At 52.9% G+C, this 14,455-nt stretch overlaps 6 protein-coding genes across 6 annotated transcripts; 3 read left to right on the top strand and 3 right to left on the bottom strand.

Annotated features, from left to right (window-relative positions):
• Positions 1-348: 348 nt before the first annotated feature.
• Positions 349-1,173, bottom strand: AA0111_g6991 (hypothetical protein; the record flags this gene model as incomplete). The annotated part of the gene is made up of 3 exons (XM_028653274.1): positions 349-495; positions 554-990; positions 1,083-1,173. 3 exons carry the CDS (start codon positions 1,171-1,173, stop codon positions 349-351), a joined length of 675 nt encoding a protein of 224 aa, XP_028505431.1.
• A 1,023-nt stretch (positions 1,174-2,196) lies between these two features.
• AA0111_g6990 (Uncharacterized protein) lies at positions 2,197-4,046 on the bottom strand (the record flags this gene model as incomplete). Its single annotated transcript, XM_028653273.1, has 3 exons — positions 2,197-2,527; positions 2,579-3,320; positions 3,374-4,046. 3 exons carry the CDS (start codon positions 4,044-4,046, stop codon positions 2,197-2,199), a joined length of 1,746 nt encoding a protein of 581 aa, XP_028505430.1.
• A 401-nt stretch (positions 4,047-4,447) lies between these two features.
• Positions 4,448-5,356, top strand: AA0111_g6989 (hypothetical protein; the record flags this gene model as incomplete). Its single annotated transcript, XM_028653271.1, has 1 exon — positions 4,448-5,356. One exon carries the CDS (start codon positions 4,448-4,450, stop codon positions 5,354-5,356), a length of 909 nt encoding a protein of 302 aa, XP_028505614.1.
• Positions 5,357-7,728: 2,372 nt separating this feature from the next.
• AA0111_g6988 (Endochitinase 1) lies at positions 7,729-9,216 on the top strand (the record flags this gene model as incomplete). Its single annotated transcript, XM_028653270.1, has 4 exons — positions 7,729-7,866; positions 7,922-8,488; positions 8,547-9,017; positions 9,109-9,216. 4 exons carry the CDS (start codon positions 7,729-7,731, stop codon positions 9,214-9,216), a joined length of 1,284 nt encoding a protein of 427 aa, XP_028505615.1.
• A 535-nt stretch (positions 9,217-9,751) lies between these two features.
• AA0111_g6987 (Lipoyl synthase) lies at positions 9,752-11,053 on the bottom strand (the record flags this gene model as incomplete). The annotated part of the gene is made up of 2 exons (XM_028653269.1): positions 9,752-10,041; positions 10,093-11,053. 2 exons carry the CDS (start codon positions 11,051-11,053, stop codon positions 9,752-9,754), a joined length of 1,251 nt encoding a protein of 416 aa, XP_028505618.1.
• Positions 11,054-11,476: 423 nt separating this feature from the next.
• Positions 11,477-14,392, top strand: AA0111_g6986 (putative coatomer subunit gamma; the record flags this gene model as incomplete). Its single annotated transcript, XM_028653268.1, has 4 exons — positions 11,477-11,543; positions 11,601-12,325; positions 12,375-14,100; positions 14,160-14,392. The coding sequence occupies 4 exons, from the start codon at positions 11,477-11,479 to the stop codon at positions 14,390-14,392; spliced, it is 2,751 nt and encodes a 916-aa protein (XP_028505619.1).
• Positions 14,393-14,455: the final 63 nt, after the last annotated feature.

Here is a 14,455-nt window from a genome sequence, read left to right as displayed (position 1 = left end):
ATCATTGGATTCTTCATCTTCCGTTTACGCTCATCGCACTAGCGTGGCAAAGCATTCGCTGTACATGACATAACTGGTTTCAGGGCTGCAATGATTTGTAAATTTAACATTCTATAGAGAGGAATCTAATGGTATGATGCGCGTAGTTGAGTTGAGGGACCGCAATTAGAGAGACAACACGGCTGCGCCAGAACAACGCCAGCCAATGCAAATGGTCTCGGACGGATGAGATGCATATGCTAATATCGCACGACCAACGCAAGGCAAGATATCTACAATTCAAGAAGTCCCTGCGAAAAGGAAGATCAGCGCGCTATGCTCACCATATCGACACCTGGCCGTTCACTTTCAATGCGCCGAGGAAGTTGTACCATTTGTCTTTGTAGCAACGTCCGACATCTTGGTGTCGGCATGGAGCTTGTCAAGGTACTCCTTGTTGCCTGCAGGTGTCGCTTTGATGGTTTCGTCACCAGGGTTCCAGTTAGCAGGGCAGACCTAATTAATAAACGTCAGTATGCTTGCAAAGACTAAGGGGTCTGGAAATGATTCGTACCTCGCCGTATTTGTCAGTGAATTGGAAGGCATCAATCAGGCGAAGTGTCTCGTCGACCGACCTTCCAACAGGAAGATCGTTGATAGTGATCTGTCGTACGATGCCATTAGGGTCGATCAAGAACAGCCCTCGTAACGCAATACCCTCCTCTTCAATCAGCACACCATAGTCCTTGGCAATACTATGGTTCTTATCGCTCAACAATGGGATGTTGATCTTGCCCAGGCCTCCGTCCTTCTTGCTCGCATTCGTCCAAGCGAGCAAACTATACTCGCTGTCTGTGCTGGAGAAGACGACGCTGGCGCCACGGGCTGCGAAATCGGAAGCGCGTTCACTAAAGGCGATAATCTCGGTTGGACAGACAAAGGTCCAGGCCATGGGAACGAAACCGAGAACAAGCCATTGCTTGGTGGATGTGTAGGCTGTTAAGCTGAGGTCTGCGTGGGAGTTGTCAGTTCGTTGGTCTGACTGGTGTGGTTGAAAAGGTACATGAATGGAGAAAGTGTAAGATGGTGAGATGAGCGCATACCTTCGAATGTGCCATCGACAACTGCGGTGCCGGAGAAGTGAGGAGCGGGCTTCTGGACCCGCGCCTTGGGCGTGTATGCTGGAAAAGCCATTGCGATTGTTCGTACTCTATGGACGGACGATGCGACACAGTGTCGGAGGTTTTGGTCGTGTCAACACTCTAAAAGGATAGAAGGTCCGATCTCGCAGGACTCGTTATCAATGCTACACTTCGGTAGGATTGGCGTGGGTAAGGTTTGGCTGGACCCTTGAAGTTAAACGGCTGCTGTAGAGATTGGGGGACTGGTGTAAGGTCGGACGTCGATCAAGGTATCAGACTAGGCGGATTTATGCTGCGACGGTTGGAGAAGAGCGCGACAGGTCAGGCGAATAGGAATAAAGGTAAAAGAGTACTCAAGATCAGCAGATAATTTGCGACAGATGTCAAAACGCGATGTCGAGGGTGACTAGCCGTAGGAAGGTAAGCGTCAACGCCTTGTGCACGTTTCCGAGGTATGCCACTCTAGCTGGCACAGCGTGTCTTCGGCGACTTCGGGAATTTGTATGACTGTCGGAGCAGGCGCAGACACAAGATTCTTTAAAGCTTTGCTAGTCTACCGGGCCGCAGCCATTGCGCGTGGCCTGACGTGCTGTAATCACTCCGAAGTCCCTGGTAATCGGCGTCTTCGGCATGTCAAGTCGAGACTTGGCCTGCTTACAGAACAGTCCCAGGTTATCTCATCACTAACAGCTGCGCGCCGCTAATTCTCTTTCATCCAATAATCTCGACGCGCCACCGCCCAGTTGCTATCGGTGGTCCACCAGCAAACGCTTGTGTATGTTGATGATACTACTTTGAGCGGCGTGAGACATTTGCTGTGCCGCAAACGTACCTGCATGCGCTCGAGACGGCGTGGCTTACGCTGGTGCATAAGGCCGCCCACTATAGGCCGATCAACACGCCTGGTCACGGGAGAGCGCGCGAGCGCGGCACAGACGTGCACAAGCGGCATTGTGCCGGTAGTCGCATGGAGTTGTGTCCAAAATAATTTCAAGCAATAGCCTATAGCTTTACAAAATGCCTTTATCTAACATTGAACAATGCATCTATATCGTACAATTCGTGGGCCGTCCACCTACCCAGCAATTCTCCATGCCCTCAGTGGCAACGCCTGTATCCGCATAACCGCTGGTTTGATGTAGCCCCAGAACGTCACTACACCGATCACAATACATAAAATGTTTACAATGTAGTACCCATCTGTTGTAACACTGCAGATACCACCACCTTGCTGGCATCGATGCTTCTCTGCCTCTAGAGAACAAGAGAATGCTTGTGTAATGAGTGGTCCTTTCAAGAGGTCTGCTTTTGGAATATCTGTAGGCGGTATGCAGGTTGCCGACGTGAACATGTCGACGGCTTTAAGAACGAAGTAGCGTGGGAATGTGCCGCCGAGGTTGGAGACACTGCATTGACGTTAGCGACATATAGGTAAATTGTGAAAGAAGGAAACTTACGTAGCGAGAAGCGTCATATAAGTACCGCCAATAAGCGGGTCTGAGATCTTTGCGTGGAACGCGCTGACCGCAACGAACATGACTGTATTCATGAAGGTTGAAAGCACATGCTCAGCAATGACCAGCAGCAGGAACCCAGTTGAGGCTCCTCCGACCGGGAATACGGACACCACAAATTGCGCGAACCCAGCAGCAACCAGACGTCCCATGAAGGACCAACACCAGATGTGCATAGGCGGGTAAGTTTGACACCACTTTCCGATGTAGTAACCCAGGAAGACCTCGACAGGGAAGTCGACGAGGATAACGAGGGAAAGCTGCTCCTGCTTGAGGCCCTTATCCAAAAGCTTCAGGCTCGTAACAGCATCGTTGGCTTGGAATCCAATCTTGGCGATGAGGTGAATGATGATGAAGCTCTGGATGTTCTTCAGTTTCAAGATGCCCCACATGGTGCGGTAAACCTCTCCAATGCCATCGCCGTTCTTATCGCGGTCTTCGCGTTTCATGACTGCCAATCCAAGAGTGACTATCAAGTATGCCCATCCCCAGAAACTCAAGTAGCCATCAAGCTCCATGATACCAGTTTCTGCAGGAGTGCTACGGAACCACTTGTTCGCAAAGTCTTTGGAATTGAAGGCTAGGAAGACGGTGTAGGAGAGGAACTGGCCTGCGGTCAGGCCAACCGTTTGCGCTGTGGAGGCGTATGCGAGATTCTCTTTGGAGAGAAGAGTAAGCGCCCAACCTGCTTGTTGTTAGCCTGGAGCAAGTCAATATGGGGAGTATGTGGCGCCTTACCATCCACAGCGATGTCCTGTGTAGCGCAGAGGAACACGAGCGCGAACCACCACCACGTAAAAGTCCAAACTCCACTGTCTGTCTCGCCCGCCTCCTTCATCATGCGATTGATGTTCCTCCCTAGCCAAATCATGGAGAAACCGGAGATGGTCTGGATAGGCAGAATCCAACTCTTCCGGCGTCCGACCCTGGGCGACCATACCGCATCCACTATGGGACTCCAGAGAAGCTTGAGCGAGTAGGGATAGGCAGCGAGCGAGAAGACGCCAATGGCGGCGTAGGATACGTTGTGCTTGAGAAGGAAGGGCACAGAGCCGTGGGCCAGCCCCATGGGTATGCCTTGGAGGAAGTAGAGCAGCACCAGGAGGAGAAAGTTGCTCTGATCCTTCTTGGAAAGCTCAAAGAAGCCCTTGGAAGGCCCCTCCTCGTCGTGGCCCAGCTTGGGCACTTCATCGTCCAGGGAGAAGTTGGAGTTGCCCATGAGGGATGCAGCTTGGCTCGAGGGCGACGTGCTGTCGAAGGACGAGTGCTTGCGCCGATGCTCCAACATGACGCTGTTCATAGCAGTAGAATTTGCATTGCCGTTCTTCTTCTTTTCTTGCAACGAGTCGGTGGAGCTCTGCTCACGTAGTACAGAGCCGCGGTTCTTGGATCGCGAGGCTCGTTTGCTCATTTGGGTGCGTCGGTGGGATGTGGCGGATGGGATAGGAACTCGGTGGTGTAGTTTGGACAAGGTTGGGCGATGGCAGGGACAGGGGATGGCGAGAGGAAGACGCGAACTTTGTGCTGTGACGGTGGTTTAGAGAGCGACTAGTGAAGGGCAAGAAGCGTGTTAAGAAACAGCCGGGTTGGTACAACGCGGGCACCAGTCTATGATTATGCAGCGATGATGGCCGCGGGCCCTGAACGTCTGGACGGAACCGTGTCCTCTAGTCTCAAGCTCGCGACGAGGGCGGAGCACTAACACCCACCCCCCTGCCCGACGCTTATTCACGTGTTAGCGCGTTCGTCTTGCCCGCCCACGCGTTCCAACACCAACACCGATGCGCTTTCACTGCGGCAGACGACTACACAATGGAGACTACTGAGCAACTCGACGACGAAATCAGCGACCTGCATACCCGGGTAGCCACTTTAAAAGCCCATCGCGCGAACCTATCTTCCGTCCTCTTGTCGCAACCCCACCTCGCTGCACGTCTCCATAGTAGCGGCACACACAACAAGCCTGCCGACGATACCAGTCCAATCATCACACAGCAGTCGAAACGCATCCTCGAGAACACCTATCGCGCCTGTGCCGGCGTTACTGCATACAAAGTCAAAGATCCCGATCCACATGCGCTGAACCATGGCAACATTCTTGGCGTTAGCATAGATGTGCCACTCAGAGGCAGATTCGTCGAGACATATCACGTCTTGCTGAGCGTCAGACAAAAGGATGAAAAGACTATCCTAAGAATCAACAAGCACACTATTCCACCATGTATACCTCTGCAGCAATTGTCCGACAAGTGGCTACCCACGGGGGGCAAAGACGAGGAGAATGATCCAGAACAGGACTTGGTGCAGTTTGGGAGACTGCTGCGGAAGGAGCTGGTGAGCTGGCACTTGCGTGTCAACGCTTTGGAAGAGTTACAGAAGGAGGCTGGTCTGGCAAAACCACACCCGAACAGCGAAACCGAGGGCTTTGCACCAACTGGAAACATCTTGAACGCTTTCGTGAGCGATGATGACACGAGCTCAGATGTCGAGGAAGCCGAAGACGAGACTGATAGCGCACGCATACTGGATATCGAAGCCGATGCGGCTGTCAGGCAAATTACTGTGGTCTGGTCCGACCGACGAACAGCGGTCATGTCCGTCACCAAAGATGGGAGGATTGAGAGGGCTGTTTGCAGGACAAGAGATGGAGTCCGAGATGACGTCTTCAGCAGGAAGGCCATAGGTCCCATCAGTAGCTTGGTTCGCAGACTACGAGCATGAGTAGACGAGCGAAGCCTGAACCAGATCTTCTAAGCCTTATGAAAGCCCGGCTGCTGGGCATGGCGTTCATGATTTTTACGATACCCATTGATAGCGAGTCGTTCATCATATTCATCAAGCGCTCTCTCATCTAAAAAGTCACGAACCCAGGCTTTACACTTTTGACAAGGAAATCACGCGACTTCGTAACGGTCCATACAGACAGCCTATCTGCTGTGGGGTCTGGTAGCGTCCTACTACGGGTGCGCATCGCTCATTTTCTGTTACCAAATACTGCAAGGGCACTGCGAATATCGGACAGTACATCATTCACTCACGACGTTGAATATTCTCCAAGTGGTGTGGAAATGTTACAGTGCAGTGAAAGACTGAGCGCGCATTGGCCACACTCTTTGGAGGGCTGATAACACCAGTGGGGATGATCCCTTCCACCTTTCACGCGACCACGCCTTTCTCGCCAGTCATCTCCATCGCAGCAAACCTCACACTTCAAATCGCCCTACCTCTCGCCACTATTCTGCACTTGTGTTTGTCTCTCTGCAATACTGCAGTTATCTTGTCTTGCCCGATGTGTGAGAAGCCGAGGCTGCGGGCCCTCTGCCTGGCCATCCTCCCGCGCTCCAGGCCTACGATGCAGCGCAGCGTGCGTGTTGATCCCGATAATTTCGACCTGTTATCCAGCCCTGGACTCTTGGAGCGCGTGCTATCTCCATAGTGCTGCTTCAATCTGCAAGAACCCCAGCAAAGCATCGCGTGTCTTCAATCAGCAGTGCACGAACACGGATAAATCTAAACAACTGCACGCTAGCATACGTCGAGGAACGGCTCATTCAAAGCGCTAGAGGTCCATCTTTCCATGCAGAGTGGCAGGTTACAACATCGCTGCATCTGAACCGGGTTTACTTCTGTATCTGCTCATCCCTCGCGTATGGATTGCAGCTCAATGCGGCTAGCCGTCCGTCCCGCATGCCATCCTTCCCGTCAAGCACCATCTCCTCGTGCAGCCTCAGTCTCCACTTATCTCGTCTGCGATACGCCGCGGCTAACTCACAATCTATTTGCACCTGGGGCTGTCAAACTTTTGACAATATCTCTGCTCAGCCTAAGCGTTCAGACGGTCCGACGGCTTGCCACACGTATGCAGGCGTGAAAGATGAAGGCAAACTGTTACCCACGGATTGTAAGAAGCAAAGTTCACACTGTTTTCTTTGACTAGAAGCTGTACTTTTGCTTCCGGAAAGGTTTGTGCAAACCCTTATCTCTCGTTCCCGCTCAGGTGGTATCTATCCCGTGGAGCGTACTCGAGTACACACCATCACGGCCTTCACGCTCACTTTTTCCACTCGGCATTGAAAATGTGTTCCCATGTGCCGATGCGCGGTGTCACCCGCAGGGCTGTCCCCCGAGACCATGCCGCCGTGGATTAGGGGCGAAACAAGCCGTTTGGGGTCGCAACGCAACCTGATGCCATGTTGTATCTCGATGTTACACATCCTAACAACCGCGAAACCATCTCAAGGGCAGTGTAGGAGTTCTCAGACACGACTCACATTTCTAAAGGAAGCTATTACAACAAGAATCTTGACGTCACTTGCTGTCTGAAAAGCGTACTAGCTTTCTTTCCGAGCAACAGACGAGCTACCGTTCTGTTTCTCGCTAGCGGTTAGATGGATGTGGAGAATATCCGGTCTGTACTGCCGCTACAGTTAGACTCAGACGTTGTATACTTGCTCAAAGTACCAGGTGTATTCAACGAGCGTCCAAGGCCACTTGTCGTTTTTGTCTACAAGTCGACTAGTCGTAGCTGCAAGCGGTTCGCCCTAGAAGCCTTTAGCCGTCGCCCCCAGATCCTAGCCGCCTGTACCTGGTCGATTAAGAGCGCTCTCTACAACCGTTCCTGGGTCTGGGCATAGTACATCTTGTCAATTGTGCATGTGCAAATAGCCTCGCCTCCCACGCCGCGGGCGCGTGTGCGATGATATGTATCCTTGGGCCCTAAATCTTTACAAGCCCTCGTGCCCTCAGTTCTCTTCTCTACTGTTACATTCCTTTCAGAGAGCTCTCGTAGCATTCACTAGTCGCGACTCACTCGCCAGTTGGTCGAGTGACCATCCTTTACAGTCCTTGACCCATTTTTCTTCTTCTGATCAACTCTCTTTTACTGCGAGTCATCTTCAGACATTCTTTCGAGCATAAATACACGTCTTCGAGCCTTCTCAACATCGTCAGCCCCTCTCCCTCTCTATCCAAACACTTTAGGTGGACTTTCGGCACTCAAGCGAAACCGCGTTCGTACCTGCACTAGCCCGCGCCACAGCCACGTAGCACAGTAGCGCGCCACTAGCGACATCATAAGGATGCGCGCCGCCAACATGCTCGCGGGAGTAACATCGTTACTCTCGTTCTCCACTCTTGTACAAGCCGTTGCAATCCCGCAAGGTACCAACTACAACATGACGACTAGTTCAGCTGTTTCAGGTTACAAAAACGTTGCCTACTTTGTCAATTGGGTTTGTTCGCTAGCCTGAGTGTATGTAGGAGAGGTTCGTCTGACAACATATGCAGGCTATTTATGGTCGCGCATACAACCCTCAGGACCTTCCTGGTGAAGAGCTTACCCATGTTCTCTACGCCTTTGCCGATGTTCGCGATACTGGCGAGGTCTTCCTGACGGATACTTGGTCCGACACTGACAAGCACTATGCGAATGACTCGTGGAACGATGTTGGCACCAACGTCTATGGATGTGCCAAGCAGTTATTCCTCCAGAAGAAACGCAACCGCAAGTTGAAGGTGCTACTATCGATCGGCGGATGGACTTACTCTGCCCATTTTGCCCAGCCTGCGTCGACCGCCCAGGGCCGAGCCACATTCGCGAGCAGCGCTGTCGAGATTCTAAAGAACCTGGGCTTTGACGGACTTGACATCGACTGGGAGTATCCGGCGAATGAAGCCCAGGCCAACGACATGGTTCTCCTTCTCCAGGAAACTCGTCGGGCTCTCGATGCGTACTCTGCACAGTATGCCCCTGGGCAGCACTTGCTCCTGACTGTTGCTTCACCGGCAGGCCCCACCAATTACAACAAGATGAAGCTTGGAGCCATGGACCAGTACCTTGATTTCTGGAACTTGGTAAATAACCCCCCGCCCACTCATCCAGTCGCGCTGACTGCTAACGACGAGTGTGTAGATGGCTTATGATTACGCTGGATCCTGGGATACGAATGCCGGCCACCAGGCTAATGTGCAGCCTTCTTCTTCCAACCCAACCAGCACGCCCTTCAGTACCGCCAAAGCAATCGACGACTACGTCGCCGCCGGCGTACCCGCTGCAAAAATCGTCCTCGGCATGCCCCTGTACGGCCGTTCTTTTGAAAACACCGACGGCCCTGGCACCCCGTTCTCGGGCATCGGCCAAGGTACCTGGGAACAAGGCGTGTATGATTATAAGAAGCTTCCACTAGATGGTTGCCAGGTCAAGACAGATGACAGCATTACTGCTAGCTGGTGCTACGACGCGACCAAGAGGGTCATGGTCACTTACGATACGCCTGACATTATCGCTAAGAAGAGCCAGTTCATCCTCGGAAAAGGACTTGGTGGTGGTATGTGGTGGGAGAGCTCGAGCGATAAGCCGGGAGATGCGAGTTTGATCTCGACGGTAAGTGACTTTTGTCTCTTTTGTTCCTCGTAGCCCCCCTTGTATGTGCCTGTTGTGTATAGAGAGACATGGACTAATTGGCCGGTTGTAGTTTGTGAAGACAATTGGTGGAGTCGGTAGATTGGATCAGTCGGCCAACCTGCTCAACTTCCCAGAGAGTAAATACCAGAATTTGCGCGAGGGCATGCCGAACAACTAGCGGGCTGTCTTGTGGTCGTGGTGGTGGCGGCGGCGGCGGCGGTAGTGCTGCTGCTGTGTCAACGTCTGCACGACACGGAAAGGTCGCTTTTTGTGAGAAATTGGTCAGGGAATTGGATTGGTTCTTGCCCTTCTTTTTTTTGTGAAGGCTCTCAGCTTTCTGTACATACGACAATCGTTCATTTCTTTCTTTAGGGTGGTAGACGGCCGAACGGCGTTTGTGGGGCTAGAGTGAGACTGGTTTATGGTTGGACGAGAGGCCAATAGATATGGCTCGTATATACAATTTTATGAATTCATTATTTTCGAACATCAGTCACGTCAAAAGCTTGACCGTGAAGGAAAACAAGAATGCATTGTCATGTGTAACACCGTTTGAACTCTGCTGGGATTTGAGACGCCCCAAATTATTTACGTGGTCGAAGTAAAGTGTTGTACATTGCACAGCCTGGTTGAAGCAGGCTCCTACTCAGGATCGAGTTGAGGTAGTCCTGAATGTCGCAGTAAGGCTATAACCTATTCCCGCACCTCTATATCTACAATGTCTTGCTAGTTTCCTCTGCAGCATTGAGATCTGCGACTTCACTCTTTCCCGCATTGCCTAATCTCCGCTTCTTCAGAACGTTCTCGATAAAGGCCTCGCCTGCTTTGTAACTTGAGCGCACAAGCGGACCGGAGGCGCAGTACAGGAAACCCATATCGAGAGCGCGCTGGCGCCAGAGTTCAAACCTGTCGGGGGTGACGTAGTCGTGGACGGCCATATGGCGCTTGGTGGGTCGCATGTATTGGCCAAAGGTTACGACGTCGACATTGTTTGCGCGGAGCTCTGTATGTGTATTAGTTTAGTCTGCTTGTACACTGGATGGTGTGGACATACCCCTCAACGCATGCCATAGGTCCTCGTCCGTCTCGCCCAAGCCCAACATCATACTGGTCTTGGTGATAAGCTCTGGTCGTGCCTCCTTGGCCGATCGCAACACGTCCAGACTCTGCCTGAACTTGGCCCTCCGATCGCGGACAAACGGTGTGAGGCGTTCGGTGGTTTCGATGTTGTGCGCAAAGACGTCGACACCACTTCGCGCAACTACCTTGGCCATCTCCAGATTGCCTCCGTAGTCACCGCCCAACAACTCGACAAGCTGTGTTGGGTTCTTTTGCTTGATCTTCATAATGGTCTCGGCGATGTGATGCGCTCCGGAATCTGCAAGATCGTCTCGATCAACCACTGTGATGACGACGTAACCCAGCCCCCACCTCCGCAACGCTTCAGCTGTGTTTTCTGGTTCGTGGGGATCCAGCGGTGGGGGTGCTTTGGATGTCTTTACGGCGCAGAAGCGACATCCTCGTGTGCATGTGTCTCCCATGAGCATGATTGTCGCAGTCGCAGCACTCTTTGAGCTTCCGCCCCAACAGTCGGAAATGTTGGGACATCTTGCCTCCTCGCAGACTGTGGCTAGGTTCAACCCTCGCAGGTCTTTCTTAATTTGCTTGTAGTTCTGGTTTGCGTTTGAGGGTATCGGCGTCCTCAGCCACTCGGGAAGTCGTGTGATGGTCTTCTTGCGGCCTTCTGGGCCTACCTGCACCGTCTTGATCTCATATGCTTCGGCGGGGGAGAGGGGCGCTTCGGGGTTGACAAAGTCGCCGAACGATGGGCCGGCATTCAGTGTATCGCTGAAAGATGTCGCTGGCCGTGATCGCTTTGTGGGTGCTTCGGGTGCTGCGGTTTGCGGCGTATCGGAGGTCGTGGCAAAAGTTCTAAGCGGCGTCCTGGAGCGAGGGACAGCCTTTAATGTGGACGGGGAGAAGAGACATCGCGAGCGTGGTATTGAGGCTGCCATTATCGCGTATGTGTGGATGTGAAAGAAGAAAAAAAGAAGAGGGAGGAGAGCGAGTGAGCAAGTGTGTCGAGTCTATGTTGGAGGGCAGAGCCTTGAATACCCGCACCGCATTGAGTTGCGCATTCCGAGCGCCAAGACCTGGAACATGCAAGAGCAGCCCACACGGCGACATCCCTGCAGGTGGACTCCCTCGCGCTGGTCGAGGGCATCTTCAACGTCGCCAATTCAAGACGGCCAGGCAATCAACACTGCGACTTACCCCCGACACCCCCACGTCTCCGCACCCACCAGTTCCAATTGCAAGGCGGCATTTGGACACATTTACACACGCCGTCGCAAAAGGCCACGTTAGGCGGAGGAAGAGCGGGACAAGTTTACACATCTGCGGAGAGAGCTAGCCGTTCGGAGCTGCACTACAACACCATGGACAAGAAGCACGAGGACGCTGGCGGCGTCGCCCAGATTGACAAGACATCCGTGTTCCAAGAAGGTAGGGCGACTGTCACTGAGACCATAGGCTGGCGGGGGGAAAGCTGACCTTGTCCAGCACGAGTATTCAACCAGAGCCCTATATCGCCCAGGAAATGTAGAGTGATCCTGACCAAGCTGGCCCTGCTGCTCTTCACTGGGGAGAGCTGGGGACGCCAGGAAGCCACAACCCTCTTCTTTGGCATATCGAAGCTGTTCCAGAATAAGGATGCCTCGCTCCGCCAGATGGTCTACCTGGTCATCAAGGAGCTCGCTGGCTCCGCCGACGATGTCATTATGGTCACCTCCTCCATAATGAAGGACACATCCGTCGGCAGCGACGTCGTATACCGCCCCAACGCCATCCGCGCCCTCTGCCGCGTCATCGACGCCTCCACCGTACAGGCCATCGAGCGTCTCGTCAAGACATGCATAGTCGACAAGAACCCCTCCGTGTCCTCGGCCGCCCTCGTCTCGTCGTACCATCTCCTCCCAGTCGCCAAGGATGTCGTTCGAAGATGGCAGTCCGAGGCTGCGGAAGCTGCGTCTGGAAGCAAGTCGGGTGGAGGTTTCTTGGGAGGATTCGGAGGAGGCTCGCATAGCACTCTGCAGGCCAGCACAAACTACATGACACAGTACCATGCAATTGGTCTCCTCTACCAAATGCGCTCTGGCGACAGGATGAGCTTGGTCAAGATGGTGCAGCAATACTCGGCTGCTGGCGTCGTCAAGAGCCCTGCTGCTACCGTCTTGCTGGTTAGACTGGCTGCTAAGCTCGCTGAAGAGGACCCGAATCTACGCAAGGTAAATCTTAGTCGCTTCATAGGGAAAGACTTACTAATACCCATCGCAGCCCATGATGCAACTTCTCGACGGCTGGTTGCGCCACAAGTCGGAAATGGTCAACTTCGAAGCTGCAAAGGCCATCTGCGACATGCGCGATGTCACCGATGCCGAACTCGTACAAGCCGTTCACGTCCTCCAGCTCTTCCTCACGTCCCCTCGCTCCGTCACCAAGTTTGCCGCCCTTCGCATCTTGTCGCAAATGGCTTCCTTCAAGCCGGATGCTGTCCGATCATGCAACCAAGACATCGAATCGCTCATCACAAATTCGAACCGCAGTATCGCAACTTTCGCCATTACTACACTCCTCAAGACGGGCAACGAGTCTTCAGTCGACAGACTGATGAAGCAGATTACAGGCTTCATGGCTGAGATTACTGACGAGTTCAAAGTCACCATTGTAGAAGCTGTCCGAACGCTGGCACTGAAGTTCAAGGCGAAGCAGTCTGGATTCCTTGCTTTCCTCAGTGGCATCCTGCGCGACGAAGGTGGTTACGAGTTCAAGCGATCTGTTGTTGAGGCCATTATGGATCTCATCCGCTTCGTACCCGAGGCCAAGGAAGATGCGCTTGCTACCCTGTGCGAGTTCATTGAAGATTGCGAGTTCACCAAGCTCGCCGTCAGGATTCTTTTCGTTCTTGGACGCGAGGGCCCCTCAACACCCCACCCCACCAAGTACATTCGCTACATCTACAACCGCGTAGTCTTGGAGAATGCCATCGTTAGGGCTGCCGCAACCTCTGCTCTTTCCAAGTTTGGCGTTGGGCAGAAGGACCCTGAAATCAAGAAGTCGGTCCACGTTCTCCTCACAAGATGTCTCGATGATGTTGATGACGAGGTCCGTGATCGAGCTGCGCTTAGCCTTCGTTTGATGGACCAGGAAGACGACGACATGGCTGTCAGCTTCATTCGCAACGACTCGATGTTCTCACTCCCTGTCCTGGAGCACCAGCTGGCTATGTACGTCAGCTCGGATTCCCGCGATACCTTCGAGACAGCCTTCGACATCACTAAGATCCCAACTGTCTCCCGTGAACAAGCAGATGCGGCGGATCTTACCAAGAAGACCGAAGGCGCTACTCCCACACTCAAAGCGCCCAGCGCGGCCAAAGCACCGTCAAAGGCGGGTGCCGATGCTGCCGCCAGCGCAGCATCGAATGCTCAGAAATACGCTACAGAACTGCAAAAGATTCCAGAGCTGGCAGCGCACGGTGGTGTGCTCAAATCAAGCGACGTCGTCGAACTTACAGAATCCGAGACCGAATACGTCGTCACTGCCATTAAGCACATTTTCAAGGATCACATTGTCATCCAATATGACATCAAGAACACTCTCGAGGACACCGTATTGACAGATGTGGAGATGGTTGTCACGCCAGAGGATGATGGAGACGTGCAATTAGAAGAAGAATTCGTTATTCCAGCGCCCAAGCTCGCCACCAACGAGCCCGGTACCGTTTACGTATCCTTCAAGCGCTTGGAGACCGAGTCGCAATTCATCGCCGCCAGCTTCACCAATGTACTCAAGTTCACAAGCAAGGAGATCGACCCAAGTACGAACGAACCAGAGGAAGGCGATGGATACCCAGACGAGTATCAGGTTGAGGATCTGTACCTCACCGGTGCTGACTACGTTGTTCCGGCATATGCAGGCAGCTTCGATAACGTTTGGGATCAGTCGAATGGCGATTCGGCAACCGAGACATTGCAGTTGGGTAACATGAAGAGCATATCAGGTACGTCATTTATGTTACAAGCTATCTCTAATGGCGAGCACACGACTGACAGTTTACAGATGCAACTGAGCAACTTACCAAGACACTCTCCCTCCAACCTCTCGAAGGTACAGACGTCACTCTGTCAACTTCAACACATACTCTCAAGCTTTACGGCAAGACCATCACAGGCGGCAAGGTTGCTGCGATGGTGCGGATGGCCTTCAGTGCTAAGACTGGTGTGACGATGAAGATTGACGTAAGGAGCGAGGAAGAAGGTGTCGCTGCATTGGTCGTAGGTAGCGTGGCGTAGGTGATGGTAGGCCGAGATTTGTTTAGTAGCGTGTCTTGAAAGCGTAAAAGGTCAACGGGCTTC

The sequence above is a fragment of the Alternaria arborescens genome (genome assembly GCF_004154835.1).
Source record: "Alternaria arborescens strain FERA 675 chromosome Unknown contig_15, whole genome shotgun sequence".
NCBI classification, from domain to species: domain Eukaryota; kingdom Fungi; phylum Ascomycota; class Dothideomycetes; order Pleosporales; family Pleosporaceae; genus Alternaria; species Alternaria arborescens.
This window is presented reverse-complemented; position numbering and strand designations above follow the sequence as displayed.